Here is an 18,946-nt window from a genome sequence, read left to right on the forward strand (position 1 = left end):
GGCAACTATGGAATGCTGCTCTGGGAGGACAAACATCTTGGCAGATAATAGCACTTATCTCAGCATGGCTTTTTCTTTTCCTGGTGCTTACTCTGCTGGTTTCCAGTGACACATTTGAGACAGTCACATTTTAATGAGACTTCTTTTGCACCTTCTACTCCCTGATGCAATCCTACCATCTGTATCACCATTTGTTACTTGGAATGACTCCACAGTCCAGGCACAACTGGTGAGATGGGTTCCTTCCAGGAGCAAATCCATCTTTTACTGGAGCAGCTTTTTTCAGAAAGAGAAAGGCTCAGTCACCACCAGTTTCTGCTGGCAACTGGGTCTGGAAAGCAATGGGAAGAGTTGCTCTCCACAGACGCCAGGGAAAGATGCAACTTGTCCTGTTGCCCATGTTGCTCTACAACACTCAGAGTGCAACTGAGATAGTGAATGATGATGGGAGGGAAGAGAGCATTGAATGGCTCCTTTGGGATATTCCTATGGCAGTTTCATGCTCTTACTTTTAGCATCCATTTAATGATCTGAGGGTATAAACTGGCACTTTTGCCTGAGCTCTTCCTTTACTATTCTCCCTTAAAGCTCACACAGGGTATGGCCACTATTACCTAGAATGAAGTAGGCTTTATGACCTGGCTCCTGCTTGGCTCAGCAAGCACAGGCTACACGTGCCAATGTAAACATACCCTGGCTTTGACCTCTACCACCCTTCAGAGCTGACTCTTCACATGACCCTATTTCTACTTCTCACGTTTCAAAATAACTATCGGCATAAATGGGCAGTGCCACAGGGCAAACTTGGCTTGGTTGAGCCTAAGGGGAAGGCATGGAAAAGTGCTAATTTTAAGGTGCTTTTCACCTTTAGAACATGGCATCCTTGTCACTTCTTTTCAAGGATTTCCTATGTAAGGGATGGTTCCAAACCTTGAACCACGTCTCATCATACAAACCCACATCTGTGACAGAGCTGCACAAGCCCTGTAGCAGAAGAGTCAGCAACTCAGCATAAAGCAAGAGGTTGTGATTTGGGATTACCTACACAAGATTAATGCCAGACTGACCAGGTGCATGTTTCTCACAGGGGCTGGCATCTGTATTTTAAGTCCTTGTTGGACTCCTAAGTTCCTTAACTTCATTAGCAGTGGATGGCACTGTTGTGCCACCAAATCTTTTTACACATTCTTTCTGGCATCATGCAGACTGAGAAGTCAGTTGAACAAGAGTCAGCTGCCAAATGTGTGAGAAACACATCCTTCCCAAACATCTGCTCCCAAAGTTCTTTAATCTCTTTACTAACTTCCGCTCTGCAGCCTTCTGATGCATATAAGCAACATCAGAAAATGGTAAAGAGAGGGAAAGCAGAATTGTGCTGCTTTTCTTTGTAGTACTTTGAAAATACATGCAAAACTTCTATAGAATGCTTTTTACATCTTGCTTGCAGAACTATACTATCACTGGTGTCCACCACACACTTGGCAACATCCATGCAGATGGATGCAGGGTGGTGGTAAAATCCTGGGAAGGCAGCTTTCTCTCCTGTGCTGCAGAAAGGAATGGATATCAAGAGGGAATGTGACTTGTCTGAGGTTAGAGCAAACATAGTATGTGCCAACAGCAGTCTGACACCACCAAAGACACCTTTCAGCATTAATAAATCTCTCCCATGGGCACCAAGAGATGCCGTGTGGAGACAGCCAAGCTCTGTGAAAATGTGCTTTCTTCAACTAGTTTTTCTGGCACTGACCTTCAGACTGAACAGTTCTAGTTCTGTCTTGTGCAGGACTCATTTTTTCTTAGCTGAACACACTTTAAGATTTCTGAAAGCACATGGGTCTCACAGAAACGAAGTATTGGCTGAAGTCAATATACATGGCTGGACTGAATTCAGGAGTATGGTATTCTTGGGCAAAGACTGAATCTCTGAACTGAAGAGCATAGATAGACTGCAGATTGAATCCAATGTGTTTGGTGATAATTTAATGTGGAGCTAAGGACAGAGTGCATTGGATATGTGACACAACAGTTCTAACTAGTACTGACTCATAGTGAAATGTCACCTATTTTTCCCTTTTACAAGTAAATGAATTACATCATGCTAGTCCTGACTAGCCTTGCCATAAAAAAAAGGATGCCCTGCTCTTTTCCTATTTCTGTGTCCCAGTTACAGTATAATTATAGTTATGCAAATGTATCAGGTTTAGTGAATCAATTAAGAACTGACCTTCTCCAACAGGTAATACCCTCTGACATCTGAAACTCACCCCTGATCTTGTAGATGGTCTGGTTTCAGTGGGCAGCAGTAACTGCAGCTCCATCTCACCCTTCCCATTCTGGAATAGACACCTTACAAAACATCTCCAGTGCCTTAACAAACCAAGGAGGCATCTCTGGACCCCTCTGCATTTGCTCTCCAGACCAGTCTGTTCTGCCAGGCAGTGCCTGGCACTTTGATCAACTTGTCTTTTGTTTTATCATAGTTTAAAATAACTTATTAACCAATCATAAATTTTTGGGTTTCTTCTGGCTCCATGAACACAAAGAGGTGCATGTCCTACCATAGGAGGAAGCGATGACTTAAGTTTTATAGGTGAAAGCACTGAAAGCACTGCCAGCCTCACTACTGGATGTGACAGGTGGTGGAAGACGTGGCTTGGCAACACATGCAGGTAGGGTTGACAGATTTAGGGGGAATTAGGTCGAGGTCCTCATCATCTGGGATCTCATCTAACCGGTACCCATCCTTTAGGAGCTGGATGTTCAAGTCTTGGTTGATCTGCTACAGACAAAAAGACAAACAGACAAACACTTGAGATTTCTTCCTTCTGATGGCTGGAAGAGGAAAGAAGTCCTTTATTCTGAAATATATTTCCCTATCATTAGCAGCTGTCCCATCAATGAAAGAGTCCCAGTTTTTGACCACAGGCAAGAGCTGCTGTTGGGGTTTTAGGAGTTCTCCTTTTGATTTTTGTGGGTTTTTTTCCCTCATACATGTTGCTAGGAGACTTAAGAGAGACAAAAGATAGTGTCACATCTCAGGGGAGGGGTGCAGCTGGCTACTCTCTCTTTACATGGGGTTTCTCGTGAACGGCAGAGAGAGTGCAAGATTTAGACTGTGAAAATGGCATTGGGTGCAGCCCTTAACTCTCTTGTGCTCTCAGCATTCAGAGGGGAGAGAGGCTGCGGTTGATGTGGGGAGAATTCGTCACCACTGAGGGGTTCAGTCTCCTGCTGCCTTTCTTCTACCATGAGTGAAGCTCTGTTTGTAAGAGTAGCCATTGTACTGGGACTTTTTCCTGCCCTGCTCGGAACCGGGTCTGCCCCTGCACTGCCCCCGCCATTTCTTCTTCGTTGCTGCTCTGAGCTTTCTCTACACTGTAGCCCCGCAATCCCTGCCTGCTGAGACATCCCGCAGTTCCACCTACAGCCGCAGAGCTTCTGTTACATCTCATCCACCACCCTGGGATTTTTGCTCATTCCTGCCATTCCAGCTTGCTGCTTCTGAGAGTCCTGCTGGGGCACTGAGATCAGCTGCCCCTGGGGTGTTTGTAAAGCAAGCCTTTCTTCCATGCCTTCTCATCTCGGTCAAGTCTGCCATTATCGCGTACTCCTCGAACTTGTGCCACAGCGCCCCGCCTTGCCCACCAGGAGCCACCAGCGCCCCTGCCGGCTGTGACCATCACTACAACACAGGGGAAAGCCTGTGGCTAGGAAGGCTGTTACTGGGTTTCTGGTTCTGTTTGTTGTTAATGCCATAGTTATTGTCGTTTGTTTGCCTTGTTATACATACTAGTAAAGAACTGTTTTTCCTATTCTCATATCTTTGCCTGAGAGCCCCTTAATTCCAAAATTATAATAATTCGGAAGGGTGTTATATTTTCCATTCCAAGGGAAGCTCCTGCCTTCCTTAGCAGAAACCTGTCTTTCAAACCAAGACACCTGCCTTCTATTTTTTAAACTTCTTCCAGAATAGGAATATCTAGAGTGAGATATTCCAGAGCAGCAAACTGATACAGTATTTAAATCTGGAATGATCTTTCCATAAAGATTAATCCCCATTTAAAGTAATGTAATAATAATGATAATAAACTGACTGGCAGCTGGGCAGTCCCTCCTTTCAGTCTGGGGCACTGTAGCAGTTGAAAGGTGGTAATGCTTCTTGACTTTTTGTAATCTCAAATTCAAGTGCTGTCTAGCGAGATCTGGGTGAACAACACTTCATCAGGGCCCAGAGATGGCCCAGATCAGCTGATCTGGTCCCTGCTCTTGGACATTTCTCTGCATTTCAGAGGTATTTTGCCAAGGAAGGGATACAAAGGGGGAGAGTTCCCAGTGGCTTGTGTGCATAATGTCTGTTCCACACCTTGGATGTAAAATCAGATCCTGCAGAAGCAGTACCTGGAGCCTGAACAACTAATTCACAGGAGACCTTGGGAATATATTCAGAAACAATGCAAAGGGATTAACAAGCCAGAGCTTCCCTGCCTTTTCTATTTGAAAGTGCAGAAGTTCATATCTGCAAGTTCTCCCTAGAATTTCTGGTGCTCCAAATAAACATGCACTGGGTGACCCTGACTCCCACAAGAACTGTAAATCACAGCACACCCTCAGATCCTTTATTCGTGTCCTTGGCATACATACAGTTTCTGATCTGCTGTGACAGAAAAGTTGATGCATTTGCACCACATGGGCCAACACTGCATGACTGAGCAGAACTGGGAAAAGCTTGAGTGAATCCAAAGGTATCTGTGATAACAGCCGATGGGCAGATCTGTGTCTGTGCCATGGAAGTGTAGGGATGGAGCCAACTGAATAGCCAGGAAAGACAGAAATATGACACAGTTTCTGCCATGGCCCCTTCCAGGCTCATAGAGTCTACACCACTGGTAAATTCCTTGTGGAGCTGTTTCTGGCAGCACAAGGCCATTCTAAGTTGTTTCTGGCTGGTCAGCTATTAGCATTCATGGCAAGGATGGCAGGAAAGAATATAACTCACCTCAGCTAATGAGTATCCTGAGGAGGAATATCTGGACGTGTCAAAGTCATCATCACTGCAGGGAATGACAAGATGCAGCAAAGAAGGAAACAACAGTTAGAGAGACCTGCATTCCCTGGTTAGCCCTATCTTTCTTGTGTCATGAAGCTGTACTTCATCCACAGAGGAATTACATCAAGGGAGTCTGGAGACCAACTTTCATCTGTAATCCTGAGACCTTTCCATCAAGTATTCTTTACTCACATCTCTTCCTACTTGTTTACACACACAGACTTGTTACAGCTTGTGCTGAAGGGCACAGCAAGGAAGAGTGCAAGTGTCCCACAGGAGCAGTTTCAGCAGGAATTCGCTTCAGTGCTGCACTATAGCATGAAAACTTGCTTGCACTGTAATATATATACATAAAATCTTATTAACCCTTTGCATACCTGTCTGTATCCAGGGCTACCAGTGGCTTTTCATCTGGACTCTGATCTAATGACGAATAGCCTTTATTGGGAATGACGAGCCTGAAATAATTAAATGTTGCCTGTTAACCATACAGTAAAGCTCAGTACCACACATAGTCTAGAGCAAAGCCATATATTTGGCTTTGTCTGTTTCAGTTATGTTTGGGGGAGGGCTCACAAGGTGTATCCCAGAATCATTTGTACCAGAAATTGTCACAGTCCCCCGTCGTTGTTCCCCCCCGCTTTGCAGTTTGGGGGATATCGCGAGATATGTAAGCTCAACCAGGACCCTGCAGGGGGGATGGGGGCAGGGCTAGGTTTTCTCTTCCCCTCTGGTTTGGGGATCAAGGAGAGCGTCCACGTGGGTGGTGGAGTGTGTGTATCTGGCTGGGGGTACTACTACATTGTAACTTGGTACTAGGATTGGATCTGCCTGCCTTCACCACTCTTGCCTGATGCCAGGGGTGGTACCTAAAACTGATTACTGCCTGTGAGTTTACAAAAGGAGCAATTTCCTCTCTTCCCCTTCACCCAAACTTCCATCACCACATGAAGAGGTTGCTGAGCTCACATTGGAATGCCTACTGAAGTCATGGGGGAATCATCACACCTTCTCTGCCTCACCAGAGCCTGTTAGCACCCTCTGCCGGCTGCAAGACAGTCACTGCAGCTGTTGCCTCACCAGAGCCACCAGCGTCCCCTGCTGGTTGTGGTCATAACTACACCAAAGGGGAAAGTGATGCTTAATGTGTGGGGAAACTTTTGTCATTGGGTTTTTTTTGTTGTTGTTTGTTCTGTTCTTATATACATATATATTTTCTGGTAAAGAATGTCTGTTCCTTTTCCCATATTTTTGCCTGGAAGCCCTGTCATTTCAAAGTTATAATAATTTGGAGGGAGGGGGATCATGTTTCCATTCTAGGAAGGTTCCTGTCTTCCTTGGCAGACATCTGATTTTTTTAAAGCAAGATAACTTCCTTGAAAGTCCCCCCTTATCAATAAAGACATTTAAATGGGTGCAATTCAGAGGAAGCAAGCTGTGTGTCTGGGTAGTTCAGAGCAGTTTCACAGAGATGAACACTGGACATGCACTGAGAACACACTCCTCCCTGGAAGAAAAAACAGTTGGGACACTCCACACTTCATTTTGGTAAACCTGATCACTAGCACTGCTTGTTGTATCAAAATGCTCATTTTTTTAATGTCCCAGGGTGACGTTAGGATGCTGTTATCCCCATTTGTGTGTGTGTAATTTATGCTGGATATTATGTTCTGTGCCTTTAAGACTGGCAGAGTGAAAGTTTTGTTTTGGGCCTCTTATCAGCCACTCAGTGGGACATATAGATAGCACGCTACATAGTGCTGCTTTTTTTTTTTTTTTTTTTTTTGCTTTTTGCCCTGCTTTTTGCTTTTGCTCTTGCTTCTGCTTTGCTTCTGCTTTGCTTTTGCTTGCCCTTGCTTTTTTCCCTCTTCTCATTAGTTAATTTAGCTGAACAGTCCAAATTCCTTCCTGGACTGTTTCCCCTCTCCTGTTTGGACTTCTCCGGACTGGGACCTGGAAACAGCGAGAGAGAGTTTGCACCTTGTGGCTGCAGCAGCTGCCCCAGTGCCGGAGGGACTGATAACAGCAACCACCCCCAGGAGAGACTTTCTGAATTTGTCATCTTTTTCAGAGCGGTGAAAGAGTGGTGTCATCCGGTATTGTTCATTTTGTGTGTTGGGGGGTGCTGTGCCTGTTAAATAAACAGGTTCTTTCCACTTCTCTCTGAGGAATTCTTCCTGAACCGGTTGGGGGGAGGGGCTGTGTGGGTTTGTTTTCTGGAGAAGCCCTTTTTGGGGATTCTCTCCCAAATTTGCCCTAAACCAGGACGTTCCTCTAGCAATTCTTTTTTTTCCCTCTATCAATGAGTACATGACACTAGCAATAAATAAATGTGAGAAGAAAGCTGGGGAAAGGCAGAGGCTTGGTGCTCCTACTATTCTTCTACTGAAAATCAAAGATTCAATCTTTCCTGCATGAGTTCCTACACAGACCTCCACAATACAACACTTTTGAGGTCTCACTCCTAAATTTAGTAATATGAGGAATATGAGCTGGTGGGTGCAGCACAAAAGTCCCGTCAGACTAGCTCTTTTAAAATTCTATTATTTTATAGACTTTTACTTCACCAGAAGTTTAACAAAGGCTGATGATGACTCTGCACCTTTAATTACTTGGTAGATTTTGTGTGTTTAAATACAGGCTTCAGAGCTGTTACAATAAGGAAGATACATTAATTCAATGCTACCCACTTCACAACAGTTCTTTCATGCACAAAACTGAACATGAGTGAACAAAACATCAGAGGATCTAGGAGAAGACCCCTTTGTGGTGCTATGTAATCAAATTTTAAAAATCACTACATCTTTTTCTTGAGAAATGTCTTCATTCATAATAATACAGAACTTCAATTTTTCTGCAACAGACAGAAATTGTAATTGTGTCTTTGCCCTCAGTCAAAATCTTTCCTTTGCATCCTGATTGTTTTTATGCTTGCTTTCCACTGTCCTTAGAAAAAAGCCAGATTGTAGTCAGAGCTGCTTTCATCTGCATGTGTCCTAGTATGAGATTCTTGTCTTGGTGGTTTTAATCACTTAACATGAAATATTTTATGACAAAATCTGATTTTAGGTTATCCTCAGAGCACGCTAAAATATTTGTCTGTGCAGAAGTGGTGCAGATGGTGGTGTGGACTCTGCCTGTGTTACCAGATGATAAATGACCTATACCTGGTGAGCTAATACACTGCTTGTTCTCCAAAACTACTGGCCAATGGAAACTGCATAAGGCCCATTGTGTAAGAAGGAGAACTGGAAGTTCACTAGCCTCAGTGTTCTGCCACCTCAGCCAGGTCACCTGGAACATTGGGGTCTACTACCACCAGGGACCACCAGAGAGACCCCCAGAGAGACCCACAGGACAGAAGAACGCATACGTAAAGGGGAGGGGAAATATGTTAATGATTTCAGGGAAATTATTATCATGTGTATGTTTAGTCCAGGACAATCAATGAATATGTATGCAAAGTACAGTATATAAACAGAAACTTTCCTATATTCAGCATGCATGACTTTGGGAGGAGCTTTATATCTCCTCCCCCCCCCCCCGCCCCAGTGCATCCAGCCAAATAAAGAATGCCTGCTTCTTAATGCTACATTGATGTTAAGGAGTTTTTTATTTTACCGATTTTTTTGTAACACCTGTGCTCATAGTGTGTATGCCAGCAACACCCCACCCTTGTTCACGTATTATTATTATTTGCTCTTAGGGAGACCGATTGTGTTATAGATTCAGAACATTTTACCTCTAAGGCTGGCTGTGCCCCTGACCCAGAAGACTGAATAGTGAAGGCTACCTGGTACTAGAAGCTGAATGTAAGAAATTCATACAGAAAATACAGAACAAAAGCCTTAAGAAAGGAGGAAAAGGTGAAGTAGAGACTAGGAGAGGTAATGTGGTTTCCTTGAATGAAGGAAAACATATTTGATGAGGAGAAGAGCAGAACTGTTAAAAATGTGGAAATGGCTTGAGCTTATTCTCCTCCTGCAGAGACCAGAGGAAGCCAACAGTTTGGACTTTAAAGAACTACCATAACCTGAATGTTTTGCAGAGTATCCCACTGGAATATCTCCCATTGTACTGCAGTCATTATCCTGTGAAAAGTTGCTTGAACAAGCTTTGGTATTTTTGCCTTCCTGGGGTTCCCTGTTTGTGGAAAAACAGACAAAACCATTCTGAAGTATTACTAGGGCTATGCTTGTTGTGCTGCTTGGCTCTCAGAATTCAATTTTTTTACAATTCAATTTTTTACAGCAATTTGTGGCACTGTCTGATACTGTCACACAGAGATGTGCCAAAGCAGCTCCAGCAAAGTATGACCATGCTGTTTCAAATGAGGAGGAGGTATATAGCAAAGCACACAGAGATGGATTGTTCACAATCCTTTATTAAGTCAATAAATATGGAGAAGGGGCCATCATCAAAAAGGAACAGGGGAACTACTGTAATAAAAGCAGCCAAAGCAGAATTAAGCTTTAAATCAGTTTGTGTTACATGAAGCAGCATCAGACACTCTCCTGCTGTCAGGATTAGGCATTATGTGAGACTACCCAGAACATGCAAAACAGTCATATCAAATCCCTAATTTCAACCAGGCTGGGCTGCCTCTGCCTCCTTCAGGCTGCACTGTCACCCGTCCTGAGCCCAGCTGTCCCTGCATCACCCCAGGGGATGGAATGCAACACAGCATTTGGGCGTGTCAGCACTGGGAAGGGTCATCACTGCTCTCACAGTATGTTTGGCAGTAGGCAAATAGCAATGAACATTATCCTTGCCCATCCTAAGGTCATTAGGGATTGCAGCTTAAAGCACAGAGTGCTTTTCCAGTCCTTTACCTTGTTCGTGCCATCACATTGTTCTTCTTGGGCTGCTGATTAACCGGGCTTCCCATGTTGCTGTTCTTCAGGAAGCCCTTCTGAGCCAGCTCCCTCTGCTTCTCTGCATATGGGATACAAAGAGGGAAAGCAAAATTAGGGACACAGCCTGGTTGGCCACCATACAGCTGCAGAAACTCAGATTTGATTGACACTGTTGAGTCAGGGATAGATGAAATGACTCCATGGTTCAGAAGGCGAAAAGAGAGGTACTTTATTAAGAGGTAGCATCCTTTTATAACCAGGATCACTAAGATGAGATCTGATTGGTCTCAAAGTAAAAACCTTTCACACTATTGGTGAACTATGAATAACATACTCTGAAGGTACATATCTATAAACAACATGAACAGAAAAAGAGATAATAACGGTTTTCATTCTTCCTCTCTAAGTTTCCCAGGCCTGAAGCCTGGGAGAATTCTCTTCGACTGAACTGAGAATCTCCACATTTGATAGTGATGGTAAAAGCTTTTAAAATCATAGAAAATTCAGGGAGTTAGAAAGCAAGTTAGGCTTAGTAGGCCCTGGGAAAATGTTAAAGGTAGGCCCTGGAAAATGTTAGGCCTTGTATTTGCTAGATCATGTGAAACTGCATCTGTGTAGTCAGTATATGATAAATGATATAATTGTTAGATGTGATTAGATATAATTATTGTTTAAAGAATCATGAGAAACTATGTTAGGGGTTTGACGGGGATCACGAGAAATCCATGCTTGGGTGAAATCAATGTATGCAGTAGAACAATGTAAGTTTAATAATTAATATGTAAGTTATTGTCGTGGTTTAAGAGGAAATGAAGTTTTTTGTGATGGTGGGGGCAAGCCAATCGGTGTTCAGATTTAATATTGGCACCTGGTTTGTCCACTGAGGGCATGGATACGCCTCTGAGAACAGGGGTTAAAAGCTGTGATCTCCCAGGGGAACTTCCTCTTTGAGTCCCGCTTGAGAGTGAGCAGACCCCCCCCCCCCCCCCCCCGATCTGGCTGGGCAGGGGGGGAGGGGAGCCATGTGGCCGGAGAGAGAGGTAGGCCAGGCCTGGGCCCAAGGGTGGAGGAGAACATTGCAAGGGCTTCGGGCAGCCATCCTCCATTCCCCCCCCCCCCGGAGAGAGGGAGAGAGAGACAGAGCCGGTGCCTGTGGTGCCTGTGATAGTGGCCCGGCGTGAAGGAGAAGGGGGGGTGCCCAGCAGGGCAGCCAGGCGTGGGAGTTGACGAAGTAAACCGGCAGAGAGTTTGGGACCTTTAACCCCTCTGAGGAAGATGGGAACCTTGCTAATGCTGACTCCTCCTGAAGTTGATGAGATTGAGAAGATGTTGAGATTGAGGAGATGTTGAGAAGAATCCTAGGTGGGAGGAGATGATGGAGTGGCCTTTGGCTGGACTTTTCTTGTGTAGCCACAGCAGAACCACTGGTGTTTCTGTGACACAGAGACTGCGTTCTAGGGGGAGGCGATGGCTCAGAGCCAAGAGAGTGCAGTGATGTGGAGGAGTGAACAGAGACCACGGGCGAGGAGGGTGGTGGTGGTGCCCTCCGCTTCGAAGAAGAGAAGAAGACGATCTCTGTTCAAGAGACCCCTCGGCCCCAGGGGGTGAAATTTGGGGGGGACAAGTGTCCCAAAAGGAGAAGGACTGTGCTCCCTTTGGAACTGGTCAAAGTATCCTTAAAATGAAAAACCCTAGAAGCAGCTCTGATCCATGTGCAGTGGTGAGAGCACTGGACATGGAAGTCATGTGGCGCAAGAGGGACTCCTCTCTTCTCGAGAGACTGAGAATCGATTATCTAAAGGGTGGCAGTGGAATTGGAAATTTGGTGGGGGGAGGAGGAAGAATTTGGAAGGTTTTCATCTTATGTTCTATTGTGTTTTGTGTGTCTTCCTTTGTAGTTGTAGGTTAATAAATGTTTTTTTTCCTTTTAACATTAAGTTGGAGCCTGCTTTGCTCTGTCTCTGATCACATCTCACAGTGGGTGCCAGGGAAGGAGGTGATCTCGTGGGGGCACTGGCATTGTGCCAGGCTCAAACGATGACATTTATATAACAATAGAATATAAAACATGTTTGTCTCGAAACCATGTCGGGTCAGATTTGGGTCTGTGCACCCCTGACATCCAGAGCTCTTTAATAAAAGCCCCTGCATATAATCATTCTGTGATTATGCGTTCCTGAATGCTAACAATAGCAGCAAAAGACATAGCAGAATTAATAGCAACAGATATTACCTCTCCATCTCTCAGGAAAGGACAGCTGGATGAACCATGTCCCATTGTCTCCAAGGTCACCAAATGCTAAAGCTAACATACCCACTGTATTGGGTCTGACTGAGGCAAAGTTCATAGCCCTCACAGTGCTGTGCTTTGTGTTAGTAGCTGGACAGGTTTTGATAACAGCCCAGTGTTTTGGCTACTGCTGAGCAGTGCTGTCCCTCTGACATTCCTTCCCCTATCAAAGGGGGTGGGAGTGGGCAAGATCCTGGGAAGGGACACAACCGGGCCAGCTGACCCAAATAAGCCAAAGGGATGTTCCATACCATATGATGTCAGCTCAGATATATAAAGCTAAGGGAGATGTGATGTGACTCAAGGCGGGGGGGGGCGAGGGGTGGGCAGGAGACAAAGACCACTCACCCCAGTGTTCATGTGGCAACAGAGAGAGTTTATTTCCCAAGCCCTTCCCTATACAGAGCATTTGAAAAAAACAGTCTGGATACCTTCATTGGTCAGATCTCTACGCCCCTTCAGGTTCTGGCCAGTGAAATGCCTGCAGCCTTAGGAGAGATGTAATTGGATGAGGCCCCTGTCAGTCAACCCAGGGGCTGCTTAATTCACACAGTACAAGCCAGCCTGTGTAGCAGTGTGGGGGTTTAGATTGTGGTTGCTGCTACCTATTTCCCAATAAGCATCTCCTGTGGAAATGCTGCTTGGGTAAACATTCAGGCAAGGCAGCCAAGTCCACACACACCACACTCACCACGACAAGCTCAGCGAAGAGAGGCAGAAGGGCCTTTTATATAGTTAATTCCACGGAGGTTTATTTCTGCACGCCAAAGGGGAAACCAGAGACAAAAGATCAACCATGTGCTCTGCACAAGGTTTAAGTAGGGGAGGCTATGGGGGCGGTACCAAGGAGCAGGGCAAAGGGGATTGGCTTTCAGGGAAGAAGGGGCTGGCCACCAGGGGCACTACAAACAATGAGGAAACAGGGAAAGAAGAAACCAGGGGAAGTTGGGACATATGGGGAAAGGAACTGGGATGGATCAGTGTTGTGCAAGACTCCATGGGGAAGTCTTTTCTGTCTGCCCAGATGGGGAAACTCTATGGTAAGTGTCTCTAAGGGAGGCTCTGGGCAATTCCCTGAGGGGAAAAGATCCAGAGGATTCCACAATTCCCCTGTTTTTCTTCATAAGAAGACTTACCCAATGGACTACTGCAGACATTTAACTAAACAGGGAAACATGAGTAAAACAATAAAAACAATGATTACAATTGAAAAAAATTTCTTGAACAAAGGATGAAACCCATCCTGTCAACCCCCATTGTCTGAAAAGTTTATTGATCAAGAGAGAGTCTTATAATCTTTTGGAGCAGTAGAGAGTCATCTGCTTCTGTGATGAACATCTGTGTTTACAGTCTTTTTCCTTCTTCTGCTCCACGCCGCCCAAGCTTGACCTCTTTCCTGTCTCTGGGGTTCTGGGGAAGTGTCTCTGGGTGCTGTATTTGGCAACTTGATAAACGGCTTGACATTCTTGCCAGGAATCCACCTTGGGCCAGATTCTGTGGACATGCAAGCATAGCCTCTGCCCCAAGTTACTAATGGAAATGGACCCATTACTTGCTTGGATTCAGGGTCTTTGATCAGCACAGGGGGTTTGTCTGTGAGCTGAGCTCTGCTAGTGTTGGAGAAGTGCCTGACAATGGGGGGGTTTGCTCCATAAATGAATTATTAAGAAAATTGATGACATAAAGAGCCTTACATAATCTTTCTACATTTGGTAGTGTTTCAACTCCCCCATACTGCTGATCAAGGACTCTCTTGAGTGTATGGTGAGCTCTCTCTACAATAGATTGCCCTGTTGGGGAGTGGAGTATGCCAGTGGTGTGTTTCACCCCCCATTGATCTAGGAACTTTTTGAAATTTTTGGAGGTGTAAGATGGACCATTATCTGTTTTGATGGCTTGGGGAATGCCTAGGGTGGAAAATGCTAGAAGAAAATGTTTGATAATGTCTTTGGCCTTTTCCTCTGAGTGGGCAGATATGAATACAGCCCCAGAGAAGGCATCTATGGACACATGGATACATTTCTGTCTCCCAAAGGGTGCGTAGTGTGTGATATCTGTTTGCCACAACTGTAAACTTTCGAGGCATCGGGGGTTAACCCCAGCTAACCACGGAGGGTAAAGCAAACTCCTGGCAATTGGGGCAGGAGCCCACAATTGCTCTTGCTTGCTCCCTTGTGATTTTGAACATATGGACAAGGGCTGGTACATTTTGGTGAAAAAACTGATGGCTCAATTTGGCTTGATTAAAAATGTCAGGTAGGGTGGTCTGCACTGCCATGGCTAAAATATCTTCTCTCCAGTTGCCTTCTGTAATTCGTCCTGGGAGGTCAGTGTGTGACCTCACATGCATAATGTAATATGATTGCTCTTGGTGGGTGAGGAGGTATGTTAACTTCGAAAGCAAGCTGTATAAATCTTGATTTGGCACTTCCTTTAATAAGGAATGTTCTGCTCTTTCAGCTATTCCAGCAACATAGGCCGAATCAGTAACCAGATTCAAGGGTTGTCTGAACTTCTCAAAGGCTCTGACAACGGCTGCCAATTCTGCAATTTGTGGGGATCCCTGAACAATTTGAACATCAGACTCCCCCTCCTGAGTGTCAGGATTTTTCACAGTCATTGCTGACTTGTGGGATTTTCTGGAGCCATCAGTAAAAACAGTCAGTGCCTTTAAAGGAGCTCGACTCTTAAATTATTTTGGGACCAAATTAAAACACTCATGTCCTGGATTGCCAAGCAAATTGTATTCTATTTGCCATCTGTATGGCAGTTGTCCTCTGCTAAATGGGCAGTTTTCCTTATCTCTCCCACAACCACTCCTCCCTACAGGGAGATATCTGCTGATAATAGGCTGTTGAATGTCACTGCATGACTGATAAGAACTATAGCATCCCATTGTGAGATGCTCCGCCCAGAGGGAGGAGCCAAGCATTGCTACCCAGATATAGTCTTGAGATTCTGGAACACCAACACGGCTTCTCCACTGGATTTCCCAGAGGAACAGCTGCCTCTTCCACTGGATCTTCAGAGGAAGACTACACCCTTTCTACAGGATCCCTGCCCCAACAGAGCCACACCTGACACTCCAGGAGAACTGCAGCCACATTTCCAACTGGACTGCTACCAACACCCTGACCAACAGGGTGTCAGGTCGTATTCTAACTCTGTCAGTGTTGTTTTAGTTTACTGCATTGTTTATTTTATCTTTTTTATTTTCTTCCCCAATAAAGAACTATTATTCCTGCTCCCACATTTTTGCCTGAGTGTTGCCAACATATTTTATGAAAAATCCTTTACTTAGGATTTTTCCTTTCCTGGGAGCTGAAAAGCCTTGGAACACTAAACAATTCTTATCTGCTGCTGTGGAATGCCACGGGAAAATCTGTGATTGGCCCCGTCAGACTGTTTCCAATTAAGAGCCTATCACAATTCACCTGTTCGGGCCCGTCTCGGGCTGAGAAGAGCTTCAGTTTACAACATTCTTTTCTATTCTTAGCTTAGCCTTCGTAGTGAAACCTTTCTCTTTACTCTTTTAGTATAGTTTCTATATCTTATATATCTTATCATAATAAATCAAAGCCTTCTGATGCATGGAGTCAACGTTGTCGTCTCTTCCCTCATCCTAAGACCTCAGAAAACCCGCAGTAATACCTGAGAGCCCCTTAATTTAAAATTTATAGCAATTCGGAGGGAGGGGGTTTACATTTTTCAATTTCAGGGGAGGCTCCTGACTTCCTTAGCAGACACCTGTCTTTCCAAACTAAGACAACTCATTAAATAGTTTATGTTTCTGTAGATGGACAGAGATTTGACCTGGGTAGCTGTCAAGAGAGAACTGGAGGTGTTCATTGGTCTGGAGCAAATCTTCCGGATCACCTGATGTCAATGGAAGGTAAATACCTGTGAACTCACACCCTGCTAAGGTTTTGAGGTGTGATCTGGCTTCTATAATGAGCTAAGCCATCAACTCCTGGGGTGTAGTGATAGTCTTATGTGGTTGGTGCAATTGGAACATCCACTCTATGATTAAAAGTTGGTCCTTAAGAGTGGGGTTCCACTGGATAATGAGCCCATGTGTCCTAGGATGACGTTATGATGCTTGTATGCCCATTCATGTGTTCTGTTTATGCTGGATAGTATGTTCTGTGCCTTCAAGACTGGCTCTGAAGAGTGAATGTTTTGTTTTGGTTTTGCTATCAGCCGCTCCCTCACGGTTTGTGGGACACAGAGATGGGACAGTACATAATGCAGCTTTTGCTTTTTGCTTAGTTTTTTGCTTTGCTCTTGCTCTTGCTCTTGCTTCTGCTTTGCTCTTGCTTTTTGCTTCTGCTCATTAGTTAGTAGCTAAGCAGTCCAATTTTTTTCCTGGACTGTTTCTCCTTTCCCTTTTTTGGGACCTACTCGAACCTGCTCCGGACTGGGACCTGGGAAACACTGAGAGTTTGCACCTTGTGGCTGCAGCAGCTACCCCAGCACTGGAGGGACTAATAACAGAGCGACCACCCCCAAAGAGAGACTTTCTGAATTTGTCATCTTTTTCAGAGTGGTAAAAGAGTGTTGTCATCCAGTATTGTTCATTTTGTGTGCTGGGGGGTACTTTGCCTGTTAAATAAACAGGTTCTTTCCACTTCTCTCCGAGGAATCCTTCCTAAACCGGTTGGGGGGAGGGGACGTGTGAGTTTGTTTTCTGGAGGGGCCCCCTTTTGGAGGATTTTCTCCCAAATTTGCCCTAAACCAGGACACCATGAAACCTGTATGACTTACCCAAGATGACAAATTGGAAAGGCAGGGTAGGATCAGCACGGTGGGCTTGTCTTGAGCACAGTGCCTCATATACATTTTGGATTCCTACCTGGGCTTCTGGTGTGATGGTTCATGGGGAGTTGTGGTCATCAGAGCCTCTCAGGAGTTTCAAAAGGGGTGCAAGGTCCTCAATCATGATCCCTAGCAGTGAACAAACCCAGTTTATGCTCCCACATAACTAATGTAAGTCCCTCAGAGTTCTCAGACTGTCCTTGATGGTGAGCTGCTGGGGTACGATGGTCCTTTCGCCAATTTGCAATCCAAGGTAGCTCCACAAGCAGGTGCGCTGAATCTTCTCTGTAGCAATTTCAAATCCTGTTCCTTCAACGGCTTGAATAGTCTTTCTGAGAACCATCTCCAAATAATAGTCAGTGCCAGTGCATACTAAAAGTTCATCCATATGCTGAAAAATTATGGCATGCGGGAATTTTTCTCGAATGGGCGAGGCGACCATCATTGTGGAGTGCCCCTGTTTCTAAGAGGTGGGAATTTGATTGTACCCTCCTTGTGTTGCTAATAACTCCTTCCTTGACCCAAACCCTAACTCCACCCCTGTGATACCCTATAAAACCCCATGACCCTGACTTTGCCTGGTCTTTTCATCTTTGTCCCGCCTCTCCTCCCCAGGGGTAATAAATGGATTCTTAAGCTTTATGAAACTAAGACCCATCTCGTTTGTTCCCATGCCCAGCACCGGCAGCTGCATCCTCCCTGGACACGATGAACTCAGTTGCAACGTGACACAACAAACCTGCACTGTGATACAAGGCAACAGGGAGAAAAGAGGAAGATGGGGCATTTGTGATTCTTCAGTGTTTGCCTCCTGGAGGAACCATTATGCATGCTGAAGCCCTGCTTCCCAGGAAGTGTCCGAACATTGCTACTGATGGGAAGTAGAGACTGACCTTTTTTTCTTTAGCTTATGCACACACAGATTCTTGCTTATTTCTTTCTTTTAATATGGGAAACATGTATGTTAATGAAAACTCAGAATTTTAGAAACATATAATGTACTCAGGTGGGTGGAGGAAAACAGAAATATATATATAACTTTTTTAGCAAGTTTGCAAAAGTACAGAACACAGTTTGTAACAGGAATGTAACTTGCTAGGTAGAAACAACTTGTAACAGAACACATAAGAATTGAGTTGCTAAGTAAAGGCCATAAAGATAAGAAAACTCAGTAAAGCAAGACTCAGGTATTGTTGTAACCCATAAAGCAGAACCTTTTGCTTAAGGACCCAGCAAGAACCAGGCCCCTGCATTTGCCCAGAAGAAAAGGTCAAGTGGCAAACGCTGAAGAAGATGATGTTAGTTCATCAAAGACCCCCTACCCCAGACCACCAGGAGGCGTGGAACCACCAAAGACTAATTATAAATATGAAGCGCAGAAGGCAGAGAATGGGCGGGGAATGGGTGGGCAGGGAGGTGTGGGCTTGGGGGATCGATTTGTATTTAAACCTGAAACCTGTCTCACCAGGTACGCATGTATGGTGGAAATATCCCCTATGTGTCCCAGCTGAAATAAAACATACTTGCTTTACAATTTTAATTGTAAAGTCCTTATTTACCAACTCACTTTCACTGTGTTATAGATGGATAATGAGATGATTGGCTCTCACAATTAAGGGATAACTATTGTGTGAATATTAAGAAAAGCTTTAGTGATGTATAGTTATGTTACTGTAGTTTAGATGTCCTCTGTTCTCCTCATAGTTCCCTTTTCCCCCCCTGTATTGTTACCATCAGACAGCCGGGGTTGTCTAGGACAAGTAAAAGAAGGCATGCACGTGTCCCTTACCTGGGGCAGTTGGGAATGGAAAAGCTTGTTGCTTAGGGGGTGCAGCATGGCAACACCTGATCTCCAATCAAGTTACAAGAAAGCAGTCTCCACTGATAAATGGCAAAGAAGAGCTGACTGACAGACTTTGGGAGGGGCCAGGGCTG

General features: G+C 44.8%; 1 protein-coding gene across 3 annotated transcripts in view; it reads right to left on the minus strand.

The window, feature by feature from the left end:
• Nucleotides 1-1,431: 1,431 nt before the first annotated feature.
• The window catches only part of LOC103825026 (protein FAM219A-like), a 221,873-nt gene continuing 204,358 nt past the window's right edge, over nucleotides 1,432-18,946 (minus strand). For 2 of the 3 annotated variants that reach the window (XM_050986454.1, XM_050986456.1), the window contains exons 3-6: nucleotides 9,883-9,985; nucleotides 5,428-5,508; nucleotides 5,000-5,054; nucleotides 1,432-2,782 (exon numbers count right to left, since the gene is read on the minus strand). In XM_050986454.1, the coding sequence (XP_050842411.1) occupies nucleotides 2,624-2,782; nucleotides 5,000-5,054; nucleotides 5,428-5,508; nucleotides 9,883-9,985 (398 nt within the window). In that variant the 3' untranslated portion in view covers nucleotides 1,432-2,623. The remainder of the gene's footprint in view (nucleotides 2,783-4,999; nucleotides 5,055-5,427; nucleotides 5,509-9,882; nucleotides 9,986-18,946) is intronic. The other variant, XM_050986455.1, reaches the window with a different exon arrangement.

This window comes from Serinus canaria, chromosome W, assembly GCF_022539315.1.
Source record: "Serinus canaria isolate serCan28SL12 chromosome W, serCan2020, whole genome shotgun sequence".
Classification (NCBI taxonomy): domain Eukaryota; kingdom Metazoa; phylum Chordata; class Aves; order Passeriformes; family Fringillidae; genus Serinus; species Serinus canaria.